This window comes from Anabrus simplex, chromosome 5, assembly GCF_040414725.1.
Source record: "Anabrus simplex isolate iqAnaSimp1 chromosome 5, ASM4041472v1, whole genome shotgun sequence".
NCBI classification, from domain to species: domain Eukaryota; kingdom Metazoa; phylum Arthropoda; class Insecta; order Orthoptera; family Tettigoniidae; genus Anabrus; species Anabrus simplex.
The window spans coordinates 14,458,493-14,486,184 of record NC_090269.1 but is presented as its reverse complement, the minus strand read 5'-3'; the positions used below and the strand labels follow the sequence as shown (position 1 = coordinate 14,486,184).

Below are 27,692 nucleotides of genomic sequence, written 5' to 3'. Positions count from 1 at the left end.
GTGAACGTGAAAGAAGTCCTCGTTTTAGATCTTCACATTTTTTAGTAGAGTAAGCTTTGTGGAGTTCAAAAATATATGTGAATATACCTGCAATAAAATTGTATTTTAAATGGGTGTTTGAATAATGTGACACCACTGCCACTCTACCTCATCCGTCAACTAACATTGTATTTGCGAATATTACATGCCGTGTTTGGACCAGCAAAAACTCCCACCTGATAATACTGTGGGAGAAATGCTGATTCGCAGCACATATATCATCAATAACGGGAATTCCGTGACATTTTTCGTGCAGTATGAACCTTAAATGACAGAACATTAGTAGCGAAACTTCTGAGCTAAAATAAGCTGACCGGACAAAAGAAATAGCCATCCCTGGAGAAATCATTACAAGCATCATTTAATACTCTGTAACTCCGCCTCTGGACTTGATAACCGCCTGGATTTGGTTAGGAAGTGAGTCCACAAGTTTGTGCAGGTTGTGGCATAGCCCCTCGCGGGGGATTTGTTCCCGCAATACATGAAATTGCGTTGATACCAATGTCGGCGTTTTACCCGTTGTTCCAACACGTCCCACAGATTTCCAATGGGGTTCATGTCAGGTGATTATGGAGGCCAATCTAGATGTAATAGGGTGGGGTATTGTTCATAAAACCAGTCACATATCTGCCCAGCCCGATAAACTTTACTGTTGTCATCTTGAAAATTTGGGGCATTGTTGACGTACTCATCATGCTGATGTTGACTGAAAGGGAACACCTGATCATCCGGAATTTTTAAGTAAACATACTGCCACGGCACTGATCAGGCACAGACTATGATACGAAAAAACACTCCCAAATTTTCACAGACCCACCTTCGACTTGAACCTGACCTTGCAAACATCCTGGATGAAATGCTTCATTTGGCCTTCAGTGCACTCGACGACGTGCTTCATTGGAATATAGGCAGAAAATGATTCATCAGACCACATTACGTTCGGGCAGTCCACATTCGATGATCTCTGTCACTGTATGCTACATCCTCTCATCTGTCCTTGTTGGCGCACACTGTCCGCTTGGAACATCAATGTGTCCCTATGCTCACGTCAGGGCAGTGCGCGTGAGGCTGAACACAGGACTCATTCGCCGCGCTGTCTGTACAGGCTACAGGCTTAACGATCAATCTGTACGTGCTCACTAGGGTGACTCACTTTTATTCGGTGAGCTTACTCCACATAGCAGTTTTTGTAGCCACAACGACGATGTTTTGACCTTAGGCACACTCAGCTCAGGAACCATAAGAGTTAGAGCAATCAAACGCACTATAATTCTTCAACCGCCTTAAAGTCACAAGAAAACTCGCTGAAAGGATACTTTCCCCTAAAGTACCGGGTGTCCACAATTAAGTTCACGGAGTTCAGCGCGGCGTAGTACGGGCTGTAATGATCGTAGAAGTCGGACATTTCGTAGATATGATAACTAAGTAATGTGCTCACGAACTATGCCACAAAAAAATTAATTTAAAGTCTTGCCAGGAGGCGAAAATAGGCGCTCCATACAATCAAAACGTGCCATGTTCGCTAACTCTGACGTCGGAATGTTCTTCCGATGGAACTGCGTTATTTCAGTTCCTCGGTTCTTGCACGAATATCTATTGCGTTCAGCTTACGTGATTACTTGGTGTGGTTTTGAAAGCTCCTTCACTCTTGGCCCGTGTTTTTTGATGAGGTGACTCATCGTGGGCCTATTAGATGTACAGTGACATCTGCACGTTATAGGGACCTCCTTGAGCAACACGTGTTTTCAGTTTTGCAAGAACGCAACTGTGACCACACAGTTATTTTCATGGAAAACACCACATGTAGCTCACCAGGTGAAAGATTTGCTGCGAGAAACCTTCAATAACGACCGTACCATCTCTGAGCATTTTCCAGATGCGTGGCCTTTAACATCCCCCTACCTAAATCCCTGTGAATTATGGTTTTCGCTCTGATTTCATTCGATATGCTGCGGGCAAATATCGACCATGCTGTGTTACGGATACATTATGTTGCTGAGTTGGGAGGACATATCGAACAGTGTTTGTAAGCATCCTAATAAACGTTCCAGAACCACCACTACCACGTGTTTTATCTTTCCTGACTTTATTTGTGGCCCTACCACTGCTTATAGTGCCATTCTTTTGCCTGGTGGCGAGACTTAGAACTGTTAATTTTTGTGCCATAAATCGCGAACGCATTGCTTATTTAGCATCTCTGCGAAATTTCAGAATCCTACAATCATTACAGCCTCGCTGAACACCGTCAGTTTAATCTTGGACGCACAGTATTAGCACAGTATAATATACACAGTCGTGAAACTCCTTAGTGAGGAAATGGCATCCTTTTAACAGCAAGAATGTTGCCAGCGCTCGCAGCGTCCAGCAAGTTACAACTGTCAGAAATATGTTATCTCCTCAACAGCTGATTGTACCGTCCCAAATCTATACTAATATTATAAAGAGGAAAAATTAGTTTGTTTGTTTGTAACGAACAGACTTAAAAACTACCAAACCGATTTTAAAAATTACTTCACCTATAGAAAACTACATTATCAGTGAGCAACATGGGCTGTATTTTATTTTCAAAACAATTCGAGGGCGGCGACGGGGGGAGATATTAAAGTATTTAAATAATAGGCGAACTCGAATTTGTCGTACAAAGACGAGACAAAGCTCATTTTAAGCCCCTTGGCGCAAAGAACAAAAGTCGGTAAAACCTTCGGGCCCAAAAACCATGTTTGAATGCCCTAAAATCAACCATTATGGAGATATTGTAACCACACTACCCCTGCTCTAGGAATCGGATAAAGAAACGAACGGCCATAACCATGGCAACGTCAGCTCCAGGATTCTACAGCAGCGAGATTATGCATCTACGTTTGGGCATAGCTGGCAACCAAAATTGATACACATACTATTTACTATCTGGAAAAAATAAACTGCTGTGTAAGACGCTCATAGCACTCCTTTGGGCGGAGATGGAAAGGGAGTGAAGTATAAAAATAATAGCCCCGGAGATCTCCGTAGTACAGCGACTAGCGGTTGCCGACGGGCCTCCTGTTTTACGTACTGGCTTAGGTTTCAGCATTTTGCGGAGTCTGTTACCTATAGTTTAAACTATTTTCTATCAAGTCATGGAGTAGCAGGATAACTGATGTTATTGGTGCTGATAGTTTGGTCCACTTTTACGATCATTGTAACCAAGAAAACAACCCATATACTGTATACAATTGTCATAGGCATGACTTGAAAAAAATTCTCAACAGTTATACTCAGATTCATTATATGGTGTGCGACATGAGTGACGCGCTGAGAATTATAATTCTCGATAATTATAGTAGTTTCTTTTATGCATCGCGTATTTCCTTGATCATTTGTAATAGTTACGAAATTTCGGATCAAACAAATACATTCAGTAATATTTATATACTGTATGTGGCCCTATCTAGCGGAAGTATATTTACACTAAACCTGCAGCTTTGTGAAGGGAGCATCTAAATCTAGGTGGGAATGAAGGAAAAACATGGTAGCAAAATATCTTAGAGGTCGACTCTAATAAGGAACTAATATTTAGAGGCCCCCATGAAGAAAAGAAGAAGAAGATACACTATAATTCCAAACATGAAAAATAATTTCTACGTACTTAAGTAAATACACCAATGATATAAATATCTAATGAAGTCAGCCACACCGATAGTATGAGTGACTAAAGCCAGTTTCTGATAAGCCGTACGAAGAACGGGTACTTCTGCTAGTAAATTATAAACTGTAACCACGTGAACAACTATATTAATCTCAAATTTGAAGAAAACACGTTGACACACTGGACAACTTATCACTACAGTATAGTGATAATACCCAAGTACAATAGTTTATTTTCTAAATAATAATTGATCACACCACTGTAGTTAAGCCTTAGTCGTTTTTGAAATCCTATTGTGGAACTGAATTCGTTAATTTCACATAAATAATAAGAATAGTAATGCAGTAAAACAATTCAATATTCTCAGCAAACTAAATGACTGAATTTAAATACTTGGTATTTTTTCTATGACTGTGAAAATTTTCACTGCAAAATTTGTCATTGTGATATAATCCCATTTTCACAAATAATGTCGACAGTAATGACTTAGTATCATTGCAGTATTCATGTGGTTAATCAGGTATTTCCATTCGGGAATTTACAGAGCACAACATCCAAGCTCGTGAGCATTCACCTTAAACATACAGGAAAGCACTAACAACAGCCCCTGTTCTCTCAATGCTTCTTGACTTCCTACATGACAATTTCTGCTCCTTTGACGCGGATTTGAACGGAACGACATTCCGTACTAATTTCATCTTCTCTGTTGGCTGTCTCCATAATGATTCGAGCATACCTGTATATTATTGTACAAATACTTCACATTTTCCTTCATAAATCATCCCTCCGTCTATTTACTAGAGTTACATACAGTATTTAGATCATTAACAAATGAAATACCTATTTAGGACTATTTGAAGTTACATTTCTACATCTTTACACTATTGTTCTATTATTCGGAATTATAAACAGTAGTTCATGCTTTACATTTAAGGATCTTTAGGAAGCCTACTGAATGATAGCCCTGGTGTCGTCTTCTTGTAATTAAGTAATTGTAGTTGAGCGGCATACACATCTTCTTTCGTAAATACCATGCTGATTTAATAGAAAAACTAAGAACCTGTAATGAAATTACCACAGGCTAACCTCGAAAAACGTACAGCAAATTACACATCGCACTAGACCAGTAGTCTGCTGGCTAAGTGGAGCGCTGCAGTCGCATGGAGGAAACATTATCTGATCCTTAATAATTATTAAAACATTATGATAGATCTGGTAGACTTTTCACTGATAATGAAGAAAATACCTCTGTGTAGTAGTTGCATTTAAACTTCTCAAATACAACCAGTCGTGTTCGAACACGCTATCTTGTAAATGAAAGGACAATGACAGACAGCATACGCTTTTAAGCTCCACAAGAGAAGTTTCCACATCACAAAAACTTTGCACAGTATTGATTACTAACATTTCTAGGAATAGTAATCTAATATCTTACAGTGTAATGATTTTTGTCATATTCAAAGCACACATTTTCAGCGTCTAGTAAAAGAGCGCGGAAAGAACCGAGATTACAGTTTCTTGAGAAATGTTTCACCCAATTAGGATTACAAATTACTTTCTCAACAAGTAATCAGGAAAATTACAATTAAAATTACTTTACAGAACGCTAGTCTCAAAGCAGTGATTTTTTCGCATTGTGCTAGAATAGTACAAAAGTGTGCAAAGAAACGATATTTCATTTTGTGAATTTATTTTAGCATAGATACACGTGATGAGACTGAACATGATACCTTGAACTTTCATAACGATTCTTCTCTATCATTTTTATTTTAGTTCATGAAATTTAGCGTTTCAAATAATTTACCATTTACTTTTCAAATCAATTAGTTTATTTTAATATTCTCTTAGCTAATCCTCGAAGACTTGGGGGGAAGGGAGTAGATGTTTTCATTTATAGAAAATACATCCTACAGGGGCACTTGAAAAGTATCCAATTTTAAGAACACCGTTGGAATAAGTATGATGTTTTGTAAGTACTGGAGAAGAAAGAAGGCACCTCATTCCGCATTGGTGAAGCTACTGGTTCTACTGTTGTAGAGGTGAACTCCACCGTCATTTATTTTCCCCGTTTCCGCTTTCAGCGATGTGTTAAATACTAGAATGTAACGATTACCATTTTATTTCAAGAAGTTAATTAAAAGTAAAACTTTAATTTATAAATGTACTATTACAAGCAAAAATGTTTAAGATATAATCGTTACAAGTAATTTGAATACTTTCACTCAGTTACTTCCCAAGTATGCTGTAATGTATATTTACAGAAATAATTTTAGATCTACTGTGTATCATCGTTTGTTCGAAAACGGTTCAGGACGTGCTCTGAAGAAAGGCTGTGACCATCGTACCTCTATTTGGGACTGGCACTGCCTCCTTTTATTTATGTCAGGCTTTTCATTTTTCTTATTTGATCTCCGCTGGTCAATTGCTGCTATCTTTATTCAACCATGCATGAGATTTCTAAGTTATTTCTCTTCTTTCTTTACGTTATGAGATTCAGATCGTTGTGGCTCATCTCCTCCCGCGCAGTGTATAACGCCTGAACACTGTATTCTCATGGACACTGATGTTCGATGGCATTTAGGTCTACAGAATCTTATCAATCGCCCTTTACAACCGAAATACTAAAGGGCGGGTTGAATTCATCCGAAAGCCTGTGAGGTTGACATCCTATCATGGAATTTTGAAACGGAACTTCAACTTTTGTTGAAGTATATGAACCTAATATTCACTCAGTCAGTGATAGAAGTGAGTATATTCTGGATGCTAAGGCAGCAATACTTTAGAATGCAAATTAACTTACGTAGTAGGGAGTGTCATATATTGGCTCATCCGTAGTGGAGCGGGACTAAAATAAGTTATAGAGGTTCTAATAGGTCGGGACGCTAATTCTTATGCAAATCTCATTGCACAACTGTTGTCCGGGTAGATTATACTTGTTATTTGCTTTATCAAGGTTGCATTCTAACCACTGATCTCTATACCTGGATGGCTGGTAGCTTGGGTAGCAGTAAGCCGAATAGAAGATGACTGGCGTCGTAAGATGGCAGCGAGCGCATGGTGCAATAGACCACGAGGAGCGCGCTTGCTTTGTTTATGCTTAGTTCAGTGACGCCAGGCCTCTTGATTGTAGTTTCACGAGTGTTCTGTGCTGTGTTATTGCAAAGTAAATAATAGTGTATTTTACGAATTTAGGTTCGTTGCCTTGTAGTATGCTTGTGAATTACAAGATTAAATTTAAATATGTATGTGTTTATCTGAAATATGAATGAAGAAACATTCTACGGGGTATTAACATACCGCAGTATTCAGCTTATGGATGTACAAACAGAACCGATCAGCAGAAGGAGAAATCATTTCATCGGGGAGTTTTAATAATAATGTTATTTGCTTTACGTCCCACTAACTACTTTTTTAAGGTCTTCGGAGACGCCGAGGTGCCGGAATTTAGTCCCGCAGGAGTTCTTTTACGTGCCAGTAAATCTACCGACACGGGGCTGTCGTATTTGAGTACCTTCAAATACCACCGGACTGAGCCAGGATCGAACCTGCCAAGTTGGGGTTAGAAGGCCAGCGCCTTAACCGTTTGAGCCACTCAGCCCGGCTCGGGGAGTTTTATACTGTACATAAGAATCTTCCTAGGGTAGTGTTTTGAGTTTTAGGTTTATTGTATCTTATTTCGCATATTCCGTGAGCAAAATGGCAATTAATTTTTGTAGGTTTCCTTTCTCGAGACCCGAACATCTAAGATCATCGATTAGGAGTATCAGGCGGGAGAATTGGGAGCCTTCTAAAACAGCTGTTCTCTGCTCGGATCACTTAGAGGAAGACTGTTTTGATAGAAATGGACAAACTGTACACCTTAGAAGTGATGTACAGCCAACTGTTTTCAATTTTGCTGAACATTAACTGCAAGTAAAGATTTACTTATATATATTTTTTTATTTCTCATAATTAAACTGACGGTTTCGATGAAATAATTGACGTGACCTTATAACAATCCTAGAAAATGATGTCTGGAGGAATTCTAGACCTTATTTACATCAGTAATAATTATGGGTTTCAGACACTGGAGTGGTGGGAGAAGGGAAAGTGTGGTGGGTGTTTGGGGCTATTCCATTATACTATTCGTGGTATTTGGGACTCTTTTAACTGGTGTTACATATTTCTGATGATGACTATCAATATCGCTTTGCTAGCTGAATTTAATTAAAGAGGTCTGTAATAGTACATTAAGCTGGAGGTAATGTGATATATTGACTAGTTTTGAATATTTGCTGGTTTTATAAATGTGTACATTTGCTTCAATGATATTTTAATTTGATAATATGCGCGTTATTTCTTGGAAACAGGAAACAGAAATTCATTATCAAGCACCGATTACGATATGTCGAATCTAGGCCTGTATACTGAGCTACGTTTATAGGTACATCATTTTAAGAATGCATAATTTCGTGGCATACATGTATACAATTTACAGCAATGTTTCCAGAAACTGGTTTTCACTCGTATTGTGTTACCGATCGCTAATTGCATGTATTCAGCACCTAAGTTAATATTTGCCGGCCGTTATTATACACTCATTTTTATTGCTATCCCGGAGATTTACTGACCTCGGAATGACGTGTCAGTGATCCCAATGTCCTTATGCTTTGAGTGAACATGTCTCTATATTTTTAATTATTCCAATGCGCCATTAATTGCGACTTAAAATTGACTATATTATCATTGCTTCCCAATAAGGAGAGCACGAGGTTGGGTACGCCAACATGGCGAACCGCGCGTTCAACTTGGCGTACTTTCTCCTGCAGCGGAGACCTGCCATCAGCGATCCATGTATAGAGATCAGTGATTCTAACCTATTACAGCCTGAACATCCGGATTCTTGAAGTGAGTATCCGGTTGACTTATGGAGATTAATCCTCGTTGCCGGGACAAAACCCCCTTATGTGGTAATATTTTTGGAGATATACTAACCCGTAGCACATATATTATGAAGAGCGGGGATGCCTTGACAATATTCACGCAATATTTATTGCACGTTAGATGACAGAACCGTACCCGTCAAAGTTCTAAGCTAAAATATTTCACATAGGGGTTTTTGTCCCGGGAGCGAGGAAATACTACATGGTGCCGGGCACTAGAGAGAGGCTAATCCTAAACTCTATTCCATTTGCTTGAGGACTGGTTCTTGGTGCTGTCAGAGGGCTAGGAATAGCCGCACGAAGTTATTATTATCGATCTAACTATTCTACAGCAATTTTGAGGCTACGAGTGATTTCTCTTATCCGTGGCCTGTATGGAGATATTTTTACTTCGTCTGCTCTAGGTAGCAGGAACTACTTTACCTGTTTAATTCCTTGTTCTGCATTAGTGTGGTTCTGAATAATGCGCAGAACAGTACAACGTGAATCCTCATGACGGTAAGAGGCTTACCGTTCATCCTGACTCTAATGAAAAATGTATGCGTCCCTGTCGGACAGAGGAATGTGACATGAAATTTGAATTTAACGTGAGCATATTCTTTAATATATTATGTCTGTTGGACATTAACGAAGTTGATCTACCAAGACAACGCCTGTCTAGCTGGATTGGTTCAACACATTCGCGTGTCACTTAAACAGCATTATGATGTACACAATCGTACCCACTGTGATTGCGGGTTGTATAATGATACTCGCGTTATCCCGTTTCTGCCGTAAGAGGCGACTAAAAGGGTGCCCAGGTTCTGTTAACTTGGGAGCGTGGGTGGGAAACCATGGGGCCCTTACCTGATTACTGGCATTGCTTCCAATTACTTGTGCCAGGCTCCACACTTCACCTATGCTGTTCAACCTCCTTTGGTAAACGTTTGTTCTGTTCCGAACTCGATGATATTAGGTGTTGAGGTCTGGGGAGTCTTTCATTTTGTCACCCTTTGGTGACCGTTGTCTTTCTTTGACCGATAAATTCATTCTTCTAAGTGGCAGGCCCCATTTTTTCCCTCTGATTAGTATTGCAAGTGTTACGTGAAGCGGTGTACTCACTACTGCGTGTTGGTGTAGTGCGGCGTGTTCTCTCAGTATGATGAGGTGAGTGTTATGACAAATACAAAAACCCAACCCCTACATCAAAAGAAATAAAATTACGGGATTAAAACCCCAGACGCGGTCGGGAATCGAATCCGGGACTCTCTGAACAGAAGGCCTCAATAGTGACCATTCAGCCAAGGAGTCGGACTGCAAAATATAAACTGAATATCAAGAGAATATTCATGAATACGTGAGTGCAGCGCGACATTCTAACGTGTACGGAAACTTCAAGTACTCAGTTAAGAGCTTTTTCGAACTCCCGATACTGAGTGGTGAACCAACAAAGCTGATAAATATAGGGTGATTATTAGAAACATTCTAGGTATAAGGACTGTGGAGATAAAATGATTAACAGGTGGGGAGTAACATTCTTTCTTTTAGGACATTTTCTAATAAATATGATTGTCTTCTTAATCCGTTTACCCTCCAGGGTTGGTTTTTTCCTTCGGACTCAGAGAGAAATCACACCTCTTCCGCCACAAGGGCAGTGTCCTAGAGCGTGAGACTTTGGGTTGGGAAACAACTGGGAAGGAGCACCAGTACCTCGCCCAGGCGGCCTCATATGCTATACTAAACAGGGGCCTTGTGAGGGATGGGGAGATTGAAAGGGATGGACAAGGAAAAGGGAAGAACAACCTTATATTTTTTAATGGATTTTACGCACGGTCTGCTCGTATCTGGAATCTTCGTCTGAGGTAAAACTGCTTCCTCTTCCTCACTTCCTCTATGAAGTATAGAAAATTTATGTGTCTTTGATAACGTACGCAACAATTATGATCTTTACTTAGAGTTAACTATTCGGCCACTTCCGGACATTTGTAGGAGGTCATACTTTACTGTAATCTGTATACTTTATATACTGTTCAGGGTGTGACGATAAGGTACTTCCTCACACGTACAAGAAGAAATATGTATACACTGGTCCGAAAACACTTTATTTCCGTCTTATAATTCATTTCCTACACTTCTGCATAATACATGTCATGAGAAACAGACAGGAACAGAATGTACCATCATACCACATGAAACTATTCCTTACATGAAATGTTTCAGAACGTTGATGCATGCATTAACAAAGCTGCGATAATGCATCCCTGGAGTGTTATCAACACATGTACAGATAATGACAAAGGTTATGAACGTAAATTAAAAACTACAAATAGAAAAACATCATTATGCTGGTCTGACTGGCAATGTCAGCTTACCGGAAGTCAGCTATATTATGTGTTGATTTGAAAAGAAAATATTATTTTTTGTTCTACATTCATGATATACCCGTTTATATTATTTAAAGTGAGAAAACCGCATTTATATTGTTACCATTGACAGTGTTTTGATTTTTTTTTTGCAATAAATAGATGACTATAAGTATGAGAGTAAAATAATGTGATCACAAAGTTTTAATCCTCCAACTAACTCACTATGATATTTCTAATTTGAGAGACATCAGTCAGTCACATAACTAGGACATACGCCACACTTTTACCCATAACATCCTTATAAACTGATTTTCAGATTTGTTCTTTTTAAGAAAAAACACACTGAACCTCCTCTCCAAACGATATTTTGGAAAACAGTATTCGAAATAATACCTTTCAGAGAAATATGCAAGGAAACATGTTCATTAGAGAATTGAAACTTTCGAACCAAGTCCTTAGTATATTTTTTACTTTTAAGCCATGTTTTATAATATATCATCGCAATTGCCCAATATTTCTTTATCCTATCATGTTTTAAGAATTCTCAATTTAAACCCACAACAACGTTTAAATATAGATATTTTCTTGCTGAATTGCATTGCAAATGTCAGGCAATCACACATGTTGTATGTTGTAAAACTATTACATAAGCCAGTCTTCGATAGTCGAAATTTCTATCTATAATGTAATTGGAAATGATAAATGGAATTTTAATACCGTGTATCTTATGAATAAAAGGTACATTTTCCAGATTTCATACGTCATTCGAATGGAAAAAAACAGGTATTGTAGTATTTATTTCATCATCATCATCTGTTTACCCTCCAGGTTCGGCTCTTCCCTCGGACTGAGCGAGGGATCCCACCTCTACCGCCTCAAGGGCAGTGTCCTGGAGCTTCAGACTCTTGGTCGGGGGATACAACTGGGGAGTATGACCAGTACCTCGCCCAGGCGGCCTCACCTGCTATAGTGAACAGGGGCCTAGTAGGGGGATGGGAAGATTGGAAGGGATAGGCAAGGATGAGGGAAGGAAGCGGCCGTGGCCTTAAGATAGGTACCATCCCGGCATTTGCCTGGAGGTGAAGTGGGAAACCACGGAAAACCACTTCGAGGATGGCTGAGGTGGGAATCGAAACCGCCTCTACTCAGTTGACCTCCCGAGGCTGAGTGGACCCCGTTCCAGCCCTCGTACCACTTTTCAAATTTCATGGCAGAGCCGGGAATCGAACCCGGACCTCCGGGGGTGGCAGCTAATCACGCTAACCACTACACCACAGAGGCGGCGACGTAGTATTTATTTACAAATCATATTGATTTCAGTTATAGCTCGCTGTTATACTTTGACGTCTGTGGATCTGCGTACTCTTGAGAAAGCTACATACAACTGTCCAAAACAATCACCATCAACAGAGTCGTATGCCCTCACTCCATATGAGCACCGCACAGAGGTTTGGAATTTACTACAAGCTTTTGGCAACTATTCTGGTGATTATAAATTCTAAAATCCACCTCTCCTACCCTGAAGGCCAATATTTCCATGGTAAAAATACTTTCGAGGATCGTGACTCGAACCGTCTAGCCACGGGGTCAGACCAGACAGACTTCACGGGTTAACGACCACGGTCACCATGTGTGCTACTCTACTTCGTGATTATTGATTGAAATCAACCCCAGAATGAAAGAAAGAGATTAATCCATTTAAGTGAAAGCAATGTTTTACCGAACAGTTCAGGTATCATCGCCATCATTGCAGCGTTCTTGTAACCCATAACTGGTACCAGTTTAAGTCTCTCAAATATATCTATGGAAGGCAATAGAAACCAGGATGTACGCAGTTCGACATCATGGCGATAGATAATATAGATGTGCACCTACGTCACCATGGCGAATATGCGACCGCTGATAGAAACGCATCTTACTTTAAAAAAACTACAAAAGTCGCGGTCGTGGTCCGCACGGATGCGGATTTATCCGCGGATATCCGCGATGTTAGTGTCTTGGCGGATGAAAACTGTATGACAGTGCGGATAAGTTAGCTTCTGTGGTGTGACTCACTGCCACCCCCAGAGGCCCGGATCGATTCCCGGCTGTCCCGCCCAATTTGGAAGGCGGTACGAGGGCTGGAACGGGGTCCACTCAGCCTTGGGAGGTCAACTGAATAGAGGAGGGTTCGATTCCCACCTCAGGCATTCAGGAAGTGGTTTTCCGTGGTTTCCCACTTCTCCTCCAGGCAAACGACGGGATGGTACCTACCTAACTTAACGCCAACCCCACTTCTTTCCCTCTTCCTTGTCTATCTCTTCCAATCTTCCCATCCTCCCACAAGGCCCCTGTTGAGCATAGCAGGTGAGACCGCCTGGGAGAGGTACTATTCTTCCTCCTCATTTCTATCCCTTGAACGAAAGTCTCACAATCCAGGACATTGCCCTAGAGACGGTAGAGGTGGGATCCTTCGTTATGTCCGAGGGAAAAACCAACCCTGGAGGGTAAACAGATTAACAAAGAAAGAAAGAAGGAAAGAAAGAAAGAAAGAAAGAAAGAAAGAAAGAAAGGATAAATTTGCTGATTATTTCTAAATAATGAAGTTTATTGATTTACCTCAGATATACTCTTTTTCTTGCCGGCCCCCGTGGTGTAGGGGTAGCGTGGCTGCCTCTTACCCGGAGGCCCCGGGTTCGATTCCCAGCCAGGTCAGAGATTTTTACCTGGACCTGAGGGCTGGTTCGAGGTCCACTCAGCCTACGTGATTAGAATTGAGGAGCTATCTGACGGTGAGATAGTGGCCCCGGTCTAGAAAGCCAAGAATAACGGCCGAGCGGATTCGTCGCGCTGACCACATGACACCGCGTAATCTGCAGGCCTTCGGGCTGAGCTGTGGTCGCTTGGTAGGCCAAGGCCCTTCAAGGGCTGTAGTGCCAAGGGGTTAGGTTAAGTTATACACTTTTTCTTTGTTTGTGATTGGATGACCATTGATATTGGTATGGGAGAATGGGGGTAGTCCGCCTCTGTGGTGTAGTGGTTAGCGTGATTAGCTGCCACCCCCGGAGGCCCGGGTTCGATTCCCGGCTCTGCCACGAAATTTGAAAAGTGGCACGAGGGCTGGAACGGGGTCCACTCAGCCTCGGGAGGTCAACTGAGCAGAGATGGGTTCGATTCCCACCTCAGCCATCCTGGAAGTGGTTTTCCGTGGTTTCTCACTTCTCCTCCAGGCGAATGCCGGGATGGTACCTAACTTAAGGCCACGGCCGCTTCCTTCCCTCTTCCTTGCCTATCCCTTCCAATCTTCCCATCCCCCCGCAAGGCCCCTGTTCAGCATAGAAGGTGAGGCCACCTGGGCGAGGTACTGGTCATTCTGTCCAGTTGTATCCCCCGACCCAATGTCTCACGCTCCAGGATACTGCCCTTGAGGCGGTAGAGGTGTGGGATCCCTCGCTAAGTCTGAGGGAAAAACCGAACCTGGAGGGTAAACAGATGATGATGATGATGATGATGATGATGAGAATGGGGGTATGTAAAAAGCCTTGAATCCATAAAGCCGTAAATCTGATTTAAGCCTAACTGGCTTCTGTAAGCAATTAGTGGAAGGAAGGAACCAATGTTCCGAAAGCGAACCGCTTAATACGTCGATACGTGTCGCAAAAAGAAATCACTCATAAACCTCTGACAGTAGACGGTCTGGTGAAAGGTGTCAGGACTGTTGTATTATATTAACAAGATCTATAATTACTTCGGTGTAATATAGTTGCAATATCCGCTGATAAGCATTCGCGGATGCGGATGCATGTGCGAATAAAGGAAGAGCGGATGCGGGGAGGATGCGGCTAATATTTTGTATATCCGCGGAAGAGTTTCATTGTATTTTTATTGTAAAGAAGACGTAAAACTCTCATCAATTTCAGTTTTTTAAAGCTTCTCCTATCGCTGTAAATGACACGGGGACTTAGGGTTTATATGTATAGATTTATATATTTTCAGAACCAAATACGTTTCAAAAATGTTGGATTTAATTGGTTGTACAAATATATCACACAAGTTTTCTAGTAGACAGCAAAATATAAATCTGCACGATACCCGACAGTATTTTAGTCATATCATCTACATGTACTAGTGCTACTTACCGGTGAACTCCAGCCCTCCTAACTTCCACGTGCCCTTCTTGGTTACGAGGATGCTGCTGGGGCACACGTTGCGGTGCAAAACGTGACCCGAGTAGTGCAAAAACGACAGGGCCTCAGTTATCTGCAAAGACAGAAAGAAAAGTTATTCTTCTAATCTACTGCACTATAAAACAACATCCATGTTGATAATTTACGAACATTGGAATAAAAATAGCGAGAGTTTATATTGCAAAACATGTAATTGGAGTAAAGAATACATTTAAATTAAACACAGTTCTTTCGAACCAACACATGGACAAATGTACTTATTAAAACAATGAAATAACCTTTCAATAAAACACAAAAATAAATAGAGAAATGCTTTACTATGTACAAGTGAATAATGAAAATGTATTTCAATGAATACCAACCTAAACAATGAATGTTGAACTGATAAAACTAAAATTTCATACGTAACAACAGAAATAATGAGCAACGTTGTATTAAAGCATTCAACAGAAACAATAAAATTCATATTATGTAGTTAGTTCAATCTGTAATAATGTAAAAGACCTGCTAAAAGCGCATTTTTCCTATTTAATTCTTATTTCTCACGAAACCATGGAATTATTATTAAAATTAAACAATCGTTTTAGCACACATTTTTTCTTAAAATTTCAAAACCGCTTTTCGAACACTAAGGTCTCTCATTAGTTATTAGACCTGGAGTGGCGGCACAGGTGGTTTGTGTGTGACCTTGTGCAAATTCATTTTGCCCGCTTGCGCTTAATTTTAAACTTAATAGATCCTGACTCACATTCGTTGCCTTTTGTCTAAGGTCAGTCACACTGTACTGAAGGGTGTTCATTTCTAGAAAGAGGGATTATTCTCAAGCAGTGCTGTAAAGTGTATCGTTGAACCTCGCGACACCAGTCTCGATCGTTGGGAGTACACCAGCAGCTATGTTGAGCGAACCTAATGAGTTACATATGTAATCATTAGGGCCCGGATGTTTATGCAGTAATAGGTTAGAATGCAAACTTACTGAAGCGAGTGACAAGTAGAGCCTACCCGTACCACGGTAGTGCTATGAGAATTGCATAAACACCAGGGGTTCGTCCCATTAGAACATCTAGGATTTATGTTACTCTCACTACATTCCGTTAGAGCGGGCTAGTCGAGATTTCCTAGTAACAAAATTGTTTTAGTAACAAGATTATTTAGTAGGAAATGTCGACTAGCCCGCTCTAACGTAATGTAGTGGGAGTAACATAAATTGTATGGGGTTCTAATGGGCCGAACCCCTAATGTTTATGCGAACCTCATACTATTACCGTCGTGCGGGTAGACTCTACATGTTACTCGCTCCAGTAAGTTTGCATTCTAACCTATTACTGCATAAACATCCGGGCCCTAGTAATCATGTTGGGAATTAATTCAGTCAATCCCTTAACTCTGAAATGAGTTATGAAGAGTATGACGCAAGAGTGTTCTCTCGTTCACAGTCTGTGGGAAAAGAAGAAGTTTTAGTGAGAGTGAGGATGAACTAGTAGACTCTAGCAGTTGTATAGATCAAAGTGCTAATTGAGAATTAGTAAATACTTGTGATGATGATTCACCTATTTCTCAACGGTTTTTTGACCGTAACAGAAAAGGATGGTGTTACAGAATGGACAAAATTCCTCCTCCTAAAAACTCGTAGCGCAAGAAATGCAAAATTGCCTGAAAAAGCTCAGAGTATTTTTTCACGAATGATAAAATTTTGCAACTCATTGCAAGCAGTAGGACGCTGGAAAGTGAAAGAGTCGGAGGAAAGTGTACTCGCAAACTAATTACTTATCACGATATGGATTGTCATGAGGATGGTAGTTATTTCCAGTAACGTAATTATTTTCAAGGACCCTTCCCACCACCCAGGGATATACTGCAGGAATAGCATTACGGGTAGAGAGCAGAATCTAAGCCTGTCAATAGAATTCAGCAAGAAGGGTGTTTAATACCGATTATTCTTGTTCAAGACAAGTTTATTCTTCCTAGTAGCTGAACATATTGTTAGTATGTCACGAGCGCCCTCTGATGAGAAACATACCGTCCAAGTAAAGAAGTTGCTCAAAGAACAGAAAAACAAATTGCAGGAGAACTCTATATGCTAGGAACCACATCTGGAAGTAAATACTGCTATTAAAAGCCTCAAACCTGGTAAAGCTGCTGGCTTTGATGGGATATTTCCTGAGTTTCTGATACACAGTGGTCCAAACACAAGGCTCTGGTTGGCTAAATTCTACTCTAGTATCTTATCGTCTGGACATCTGCCATATGAATTCCGGGTAAGCAAGATCATTGCAATTCTGAAACCCGGTAAACCGGGAGACCAAGTCGATAGCTACCGACTAATAGCATTGCTGAGTGTTTGCTATAAACTACTTGGGAGACTTGTGTACAGTAGGATTAGTTCGGCCATTAATGAAATGATCCCAGTAGAGCAAGCTGTATTCAGGCGGAACCTAAACTGTATTGACCAGGTGCTAGCACTAACAATTCACATTGTGGCTGGTTTTCAAAGGGGTACTAAAACATCTGCAGTCTTTGTAGATCTAAAGGCTGCATATGATACTGTGTGGAGGCAAGGATTGATGTTGAAGCTGCAACGAGTTTTCCCTTGCAAAACTGTAACCACACTGATCAACAATATGCTAACTGAAAGGCTCTTCCGTGTCGTCATGTATGATGACATTAGTCGTCTTAGGAAACTAAAAAATGGCCTTCCCCAGGGATCAGATTTGGCACCTCTTCTATTCAATCTCTACATATCGGATATTCCTGAGACAAAATTAGTAACATTCTCTTATGCAGACGACTTAACCATTGCCATTCAACATCCAGATTTCAACCATGCCGAGGCCATCCTGACGTCTGACCTGCATACACTTAGCTCTTACTTCCGAAACTGGAGACTACGACCCAGCATGAATAAGACAGAATCTGCTTGCTTCCATCTCCACAACAAGTTGGCTAATACAAAACTCCAAGTACGCTTCAATGGCTCAGTGCTAAAGCACAATCCTAATCCGAAGTACCTCAGGGTAACGCTTGACCGAAACTTATCTTATAGAAAGCATCTTGAAAACCTCGGATCTAAGTTGAGAACACGTAATAATATTCTATTTAAATTGTGTGGAACTTCGTGGGGTGCTTCAGCGGACACATTACGACGTACTGCGCTTGACCTCGTGTATTTTGCAGCTGAATACTGCTCTTCAGTATGGCTTAACAGTTGCCACGTGAAGAAAGTCGATGTACAACTTAACACCACCATGCGTATCATCTCTGGTACTCTGAAGCCTACTGCAACGCATTGGCTGCCAGTTCTGTCCCACATTGCTCCACCAAGCCTGCGACGTTCAAGAGCCCTTGTTCAAGAATATAAGATCATGTCCAATCCAACTCTACCCATCCACATGGATGTTGCAGATCTCTGGAGACAAAAGCTGAAATCCCGTAAGCCACCAATGAAAACAGCTAAGAATCTAATGGATGATGGATTCAATTTAAAAGAGGAATGGAAAGAGGAATGGTTTCGTACAGCTCCGGAGTGGCCAAGCCTCTTTAATACGAACCACGCCCCAGCTTGTTTCAGATCGTGGTCATCACTAAACAGGTTTCGCACTAATTGTGGAAGATCTGCATTCTCCCTTCACCAGTGGGGCTTCAGGAACTCTCCAGCGTGTGATTGTGGTGCTTTGGTCCAGACCATGGATCATATAATGGACGAATGCCCTCTGCTTTCTTATGGTGGAGAACAGAAAGATTTTGCTGATGTCTCAGTATCCCTAGTGCAGTGGATAAATAATTTAGATATCCATGTGTAATTGTTCCCTACTTAGTACCATGTACTCATTGCAGGTTTTTCTTTTGTATAATATTGTATATACTTGTCCATTGTGTAAATTCCATACGCTTAATAATAATATTCTGTGAAGCTAATAGTGTTAGATATATACATTTATTTCCAATAAAATTTTGAGGTAATAAACCTAACAAAACAATATACGACACATAAAAAATTAATAATCGTGTTATTAGAGCAAGTTCAATTTAGTGGTCAGAAAGTGTCCCACGCCAGCTCCCACGTTGCATCAACGCGGGCAACCTGTCGAGGATTATAGACCCCAGAATTTTATGTAGTAAAAGGTTAGAATTCAAACTTCAGTTATTAGGAAGTGTCGTCTAGCCCTTTCTTTTGTACAGTAATGAGAGTAACATAAATTGTAGGGATTCTGATTGGGCGTAGCCGTAATGTTTATGCAAGTATCACGACATAACCGTTGTGTAAGGTATTCTATACATGTTACTCGCTTCGCTCGGATATGGGTAACCGTTATCGTGGTACCGTAATACTTTTTTGCTTAATGGAGTTTTTTCTGTGTCTTTATGTATTTTAGATTATCATTTGAATTATTTCAATAATATTTCTGCGCATGGGAGCCATGACGCACACGGTGCTTCAACAGCACTACTGATGAGTCTTTCGTCTGCAGTGCCATTTGATGCATCTATGCGTCATGCAGGTAATGAAATGGTATCCGGGAAAGAATATTTTGTTTCCTATAGCAGATAAACACGTTTTTGGACATTTCTGACAAAAATGCTGCGTAGTAAGTTCCGTGTTATTGCTGTGTGAACAATCGCAGTACAACGGACCTAGTCCATGCAGTAGCTTCTAACAGTGCGCAGCGACGAACACCAGTAGATATGGCATTGTATGGAGCCAATACTTCAGTCTTTTGCGGAATTTCACGACATATTGCTCAAGGCACAAGCCTGACTGTCCTAGACACTCTGTGCAGAAGACCCTGCAGCCCTGCGCCATCCGTCCGTTGTAACACTGTCTGCGAGTGCTTTGGCGATGTACGACCATTATCCTTAGCCACACATTTAGCGGCACACTGCGAAAATGTTTTCCTGTAGATGGTATGAAAGATTTTTGGAGCCTGCGAGGTGGTGTTCCTTCCGCTGAGAAGGCCCTGCAACCTCACTGTTGGCATTATGCCGAATCGTAATGACTACAGTTATAGTAACTAACACTTAACCTGATGCCCAGTTGGAGCATATGGCAAAACAGTGTGAAGCGCCGCACCGGTAGACTTGCCGCACCCCCTTCAGTTTGAACGTTTGGTGCTGGATGTCACTATATCTGCTAAGGGTAGTTGAGTTGTCCCAGTAGTAAAGGCTCCTGTCACTTGTGTGCAAGATTTCTTCTATATTTTCAATATGTTGCTGATTTTAAACATGAAAATAAAATACTTTTCTTCCGAAAGATTTAGGGACTCCTTAATTTAGTGTTTTTATCTGCGTTTCTCTCAATTCTTTTGAATTTAATAGTTTTAGTAGACAGTACTGGATGTAGTGAAGGTTCTGTACGAGGAGTTCGCCATCACTACATCAATACAGCCTTTAAACCAGGATGTGGCATCTGTCCCGCAGTTTTGGGACACGTGACGCAGTGCTCTCAAGGGTGATACACCGCATCGTGTATTGAGTTTCATAGTGTACAAAATATCTTTAATTGACTTTTCAGTTGTAACTTTAATAATGCGAACTGAATATTGAAAAATTGGAAATATAAAAAATCAACGTGGCCTATTAAAATAATGTTTTATTATTATTTTGTTCGACTTCGTTGCTGGCTACCATGCTAGAGCACCCAAGTTGGATTCCCGACTTTGCCATGGACATTTTCTGTAAAAAAAGTGATTGAAATTGTTAAACCCCTGGACGTCGACCTCCTTTCGCCGTATATACCTTTCCTTCATATGTCACACAACTCCATAAGTGATATAGACCCCTGTAGCTAAATTCAGTTTGTTGTAGCTTGTAATGTTTTGAAGTTGTCGAGATGTGAATGCTATATCTTTGAAGGCGATAATCTCTGCTCTCCTTGTATGTATGAATATGTCCTAATCAGTGTTTCTTTTTCCTTGTCAGAGAGTTTGAAATAGTGTGACCTCTTTCCCCTTGGAAGCACATAGATTTACATTTCTGGTGAATTCTAGCAGATGTATGAGTCATTATGCGACGTTTCCTTATGGAATTTAATAGTATATCTTAATATCTTTTCACTGATGTGCGTGTTGACATCATCTGGTGAGGATTCCTATAATATTTTCAACGCCTTAAAACCTCTTAATTACTTAAATCTCTGTCATTTTTGAATACGATATTGCGTGGCACAGAAGCATGACACGATGTAGTTTGAATGAAAGGGAAGTAATTCGGTTTTAATAAATCAGACGATAGCAGCACTAAACCAGACTGAGCTGGGTGAAGTGAGAGTGGTCGCATAACATTAGGAATGAGACCAAGTAACGGACGACAAAACACGCCCTCTTTCTCATGAACTAATGCCCCATCAAGCTTAAATTCATTATAAATGAATCTTTGAGCTACTGCTCCTGGTTCGTTCACTCAATGATTCCGATTTAACGATTATCCTACTTTTCGTAGCATTGTGAAACAATCCATATAAATACAAGAACGTCACTTCAATTCCGTATAAACTTTAGGAGGTCTCTTCTACATTAATAGATTTCAAGGTAAATATATAGTCAATGAATGTAAACTACATTATGTCAAGTCTCTACTGTAAAATTTTGAGAATAATCTGAGCTAAATTATTGTAACAACGGAGTTTTAAACAGGTCCCTACATTTTCTCAGTGCTTACACCTGAATCACCTGGGTAATGTTGTTGAGTACGATCATGAAGTTTAATTAAAATTTAAATTATTTGTTGAATATATATTCAATCGTTTACTAATAGTACGTAACATATTTAGCAAATGTTTTGTACATATTCTCCACACTAGATGTTATAAAAGTTCGTTATTTCTATGAATAGCTTATCATTGCGTCAGCTCTCACGGGCGTGCGGCATATCACGCGCCCTTGCGCCAACTGTTCCGTTATGCACTCATCTATCCTTCGATTCATAATGGACCTAAGTGACTCAGCAAATGCCATGGGATAGCGGAGCACTGATGCGCAGGTATGTAGTCTGCGCACCACACGCCCCCTGTGCCAGCGGCAGTTGTATAGGAGACCTTGTGAGCAGTGGCTGTGCATGTGACAGGTGTAACATGGAACGTCGTCGTGAGCTGACACCGTTCGAACGAGGTATGGTGGTCGGTGCCCGATGGATGGGAAGTGCGATTACGGAAGTGGTGCGGGAAATCGGCTTTACACGATCAACCGTGTCCAGGGTGTATCGTGAATGGTTGAATGCGGGTATCACCGTCCACAACAGACGAACGACCGGCCGTCCAACCACCCTTGATGACCGTGACCGGCGACATCTGAGACGGATTGTCAATAGTGACAGACGGGCAACCGTGCAACAAATCACGGCTGAATTCAACACAGGCCGTGGTAGACACGTATCCCAGTGGACAATCTGTAGGAACATGGGTTCTATGGGGTTATGGGAGCCTGCGCCGCACACGGGTGCCACTGTCAACCCAACGTCATCGGGCACAACGATGCGCATATGTCGCCAGTCCCCAGGGATGAACACTGGAACAATGGCGTAACGGAATATGGTCGGACGAATCACTATTTCAACTGCGCCATGCCGATGGGAGGCACCGTGTATGGCACAGACAACATGAAGCGATGGATCCCGCCTGCCTCGAAGGTGTGGTCCAGGGCGCTGGTGTCTCTGTTATGGTCTGGGGTGCATTTTCCTGGTATGGAATGGGCCCCCTAGTTGTTCTGGAAGAGACTTTGAATGGTACGCGGTATGTTAAGCTGCTCGGAGACCATCTCAACCCATTTTTGGCCTTCCAGCGTCCAGACGGTTCTGCGGTGTTTCAAGATGATAACGCGCCGCCACATCGCTCCCACGTCGCCCGGGAATGGTTGCAGGGACATGCAGTGGAGGTCCAACGACGGCCATGGACACCCAGGAGCCCCAATATGAACCCTACCGAGCATATCTGGGTTGTCCTGGAACGCAGGCTCCGTGCCATAGATCCTGCACCCACGAACAGACCAGCATTGGCAGCCGCTCCGCAAACGATTTGGTGTCAGCTGCGTCCAGAGGTCTACCAGGGACTTGTCGACTCACTTCCACGGCATCTCACTGCAGTTCGCAGGCCCAGAGGAGGCCCCACACGCTATTGGGTGACTGTCCCACGACATCTGCTAAGTCAGTGTATATAGCAAACTAAGTGTTAAATAATCAAGCGGACATATAGTTCTTCCCTTTCTGGAAAAAGTCGCCAATCCCAAACACTTACTAAAACTACATGCACTTAATAGGAACATGCTGCGTGTTACCCGGTTTTACCATATGTTTAAAACATCGAACAATGCACAGATAAGAGGCCCGCTTGTTTACATACGTTTGTTCGTATCTGTTTACCTTCCAGAGTCGGTTTTCCCTCGGACTTAGCGAGGGATCCCACCTCTTCCGCCTCAAGGCAGTGTCCTGTAACTTCAGATTCTGGGTCGGGGATACAACTGGGGAGTTTGACCAGTACCTCGTCCAGGCGGCCTCACCTGCTATGCAGAACAGGGGCCTTGCGGGGAATGGAAAGATTGGACGGGATATACAAGGAAGAGGGAAGGAAGCCGTCGTGGCCTTAAGTTAGGGACCATCCCGGCATTTGGCTGGAGGAGAAGTGGAAAACCACGGAAAACCACTTCAAGGATGGCTGCGGAGGGAATCGAACCCCCCTCTACTCAGTTGACCTCATGAGGCTGAGTGGACCCCGTTCCAGCCCTCACACCAGTTTTCAAATTTCGTGGCAGAGCCGGGAATCGAACCCGGGCTTCTGGGGGTGGCAGCTAATCACACTAACCACTACACCACAGAGACGGACGTTTACATACGTACTAGCGGAAATACGAGCTTTAATTTTTGGCGCAGAGTGTGACGCACACGTGTCGTCATCGGCAGTGAACGTGTTCAGTATGCCTAAACATCCGCATTCTAGTGACTAAATCTCATTTATAACTCTCCAATCCACACAAGTGAAAATGCTCAACAGCTTTAAAGACATATTCAGCCAGCATATCTACTACGCATCTTATCTTGACCACCTATGTGGATTAGCATGTTTTACGAAGGTTCGACCTTTAATTGTGGCAACTACATAATTACAACTGATACAGAAGAGATCTGCCTTTGCTGGCGGGACCTGGTGTTTACAGTGCACTAAGTCTTCTGGTATGGGCTAGAGCAATTTTGTTACTTTCATTGATCTGTCTCTGTCTTGTCCTTGGCTTTGACAAAATGAAAGTGACTGAGGTATGAGCGATGCTAGTAATGCCATTCCTTACGCAGCCAGTCCCTGCTACGAATGGTGTGAAAATATCGCTCATAGGGTCGGTTGGTGCATGCATTTTAGAGGGCTTGGCAGACTGATATGTAATAGCAACTTCTGGCTCGGTGAGGATAGCAACGGGAGACTACCTCACTCCTCATTTCCCTAGTACGCCTCTTCAGTGATGCTTAGGCCATCTATGACAGCTCATGACGGAACTGTTGAGGATTCAACCAGCCTTCCGGATCATGACTAAACACACATACAAAAGAGATACATGTTACCAAGTTTCACTGTCCTTCAACGTAGTAACGAGAATTGCGTATAACCCGCTTCAAGTGATGTGGAAGTCGTAGGATACCCTTATCAGCGCCTGTTGTGTTGATAGTTCGAATGGAGTGGTGTAATGAAAGACGAATCACTGGAACTGTTCTGAAGCAAATGCAATTGAATATGCCAGAGGTCATACAGAACGACAGTTCCGTCAAGGTCTTCAAGAAGCTTCCGTGGGATCTGCATTTCCTTACAGAACTGTGGCACGGTGGGTAAAAGTCACCAGCATCATGTACAACTCGTTGCCAACGATGTGAAAGTCGTAGGGTGCCTTCAGCAGCGCCTGTTGTGTTGATTGTTCCAATAGAGTGGTCTATTGCCTGACGAATCTCTGGAACTGTTCGGAAGCGGAAGTGCCATTAAGTTCTTCAAGAGGTTTGCAGGGAATCTGCATTGCCTTACAGAACAGTGGCACAACAATTTTTCTAGTGCCCAGGCATCTATTCAGAATGCGAAGCACAGTCGTATGCGCTAATCCGACATCTCGGGCCAGCTCGAGAATCCCATGGCGTCGATCAGTGCCCGATTTTCCTTCACTGACACTAGGACAACCTGGCCGACATTTTGGTGTCCCTCGCTGAAGGCGTTTACCCAGCGTGCCACTGTTCTGTAACGCAATGCAGATTCCCCGTGCGCCTCTTGAATACCTTGATGACACTGTCGTGCTGTATCACCTCTGGCACACTCAATATTGCAGAACTGTTCCAGAAATTTGTCAGGCAGTAGACCACTCTATTCTAACTACCCAACACAACGAGCGCTGATAAAGGTATCCTACGGTTTCCACATCGCTGGAAACTGGTTGTACATAATCATGGTGATTACTTTGATGGACAGTAAAGCTTGGTAACATGTATCTCCTTTGTATCAGCTGAAACTGAATAGTTGCCACTGTTAAAGTTCAAAACCCCGTAATTATTGATCACTGATGATGGACCTTTGTGTCTGAGAAGCGGTTTTGAACCAGATAAATTGTGTGCACATATGACTGTTTAGTTTTAAGAGGAGATTGCACCTGACAATGTTAAATTTGTCTCATTTAGGTACATTTATCTCAAGAACTATGCGTGATAAGAAAGTAAAATTTTAGTGGCCGATATGGCATGAGTGTTCCTTCTATACGCCATTTTTGTAGGTAGATAGTTTTCATAACGTGTTTTTCAGAAAACACTTCGTAAGATGTAAAAATACATATACAATTTATTAATTGATAATCACCAAACTAACTCAAGTTCTTAAAAAATGTATAAATGATTTTATACTTACCCTTTGTAAGATGTGTTATGTTCATTGTCCTAAGATGGTTAGTTTCTGAGAAATTGGAAATTATCAATTAATTCAATTAAAAATATGGATTTTTAATAACTTATGAAAAATTTATAAAAGTCAATGCAAACTATATAACAAGAGAAAATGGTGTTTGGAAGAGACAATAATACTCTACCAGCCACTGAAATTTTACTTTCTTATCATGCATAGATCTTAAGATAAATGCACCTAAATGAAACAATTTAACAATATCAGTATACAAGGTGCAATCCCCCTTTAATAATATTACATCCATCAGCACACTTTTGCTGTAAAAGCTTTGATAGTGTAGTATGATTAAAAACCAGAGAAGGTACATATTCTTCTCCAATTTCGACTTCCAGAACGCGCCCCATATCATTAGAGGACAGAGAAATTGAATTCAGAATATCTGGCAAACAAAATGCTTTTGTTGTTGGTTTATCATCCTTCAATTCCTATGAGCAGAACTGGCAAGGTAACTACTGTCCAAATTGCCGAGGACTTCCCGCAAAGAAACCGCCTGTTTCAAACGTGTATCGCAGAGTATGTTCAGCCCTACGCACAATTCGGGCAAACTACGGCTGTTGTGCAGATACAAGCGAAATAAAATATAATCACCCAAACGCACCTGCATAGCTCATTGGCTGTAACGAGGAGAATACATGACTAGCTAGGGAAGTTCCTATATACTAAAATATCGATATTTCTCGATATGAAATTATATTTATTTGCCAAAATCCAAGGATTCGAGATTATATTGAATTGCGTCATTTGGGATCACGATAGCTACAAGAGGAACACAATAAGTAAGAGTGTTACGGGGATACCGTACAGTACAGAGGTGTAAGAATGTGCGAGCACGAATGGGTGGATAGAGAAAAGATCAAATTTTAATTTAAAACTCTAAAATTCGAATTTTTATTTCTTTCCTTGGTTTTGCTTGTTTATTGTCAGATTTTAAATTTTTCGCCTTCCTTTAACTTCGGTGTATGGCATTTCTTCTAAACGCATAGTGAATTAATGTTTTCCTGTATTTCGAAGCTTTGTTCCTTCAGGACGACGTAACATAAGATCCCCTCGGATCAAGTGTTTTTGGTTCCTTCTGACATCTGTCTGGGCTGATGTATGTTTCATTCTCGGAATTCTTTTGTAACTTAACAGTGGCAAGAGATGACAATACATAGTGGAATTTTATTTTTGATTGTGACCATTTCTATTAACTTGTAATGAACGCCGTGCTTTCTAGCAATATTTTGCAACCTATCCAAAGTAAGTGATAGTCAGGTTTCCCACGGACTGTGTCGATTAACTCTCAGTTATCGTTTGGATTAATGGTGCCCGATCTTCAGGCTTTATTTTCGCTTTCTGGTTTCTGCTGTCCACGAATTTTATAAAACATTTTCATTCTTTGAAACATAGTGTTACACAATAAAAAAAAACACTCACGTTATGTATTGTGACTGCGTTCAACATTATAAAATTATAAAGTGCAGTTTATGGCTAATTCAATATAGTTTTATCGTGATATAATTTGAATAAATATTATAGTAAGCACAGCTTTCCCCTCATTTACAGTAGTTAGGCTCTCCTCTGAACCCTAACGTTTGGTCAATGTACTGACAGAAAAAAAACCGCTACGGCCCCAAGATCTAAGAGTACGATAATGCTCTACTGAAGCAGCTGATCCAGACGACCAATGATGAAACGGCATGTGCAAGG

General features: G+C 41.3%; 1 protein-coding gene across 1 annotated transcript in view; it reads right to left on the bottom strand.

The window, feature by feature from the left end:
* bma (SCY1-like protein bma) overlaps positions 1 to 27,692 on the bottom strand; it is a 1,798,985-nt gene that overhangs the window by 1,026,023 nt on the left and 745,270 nt on the right. Inside the window, exon 3 of the mRNA XM_068227755.1 lies at positions 15,050 to 15,170. Coding sequence (XP_068083856.1) covers positions 15,050 to 15,170 — 121 coding nt within the window. The remainder of the gene's footprint in view (positions 1 to 15,049; positions 15,171 to 27,692) is intronic.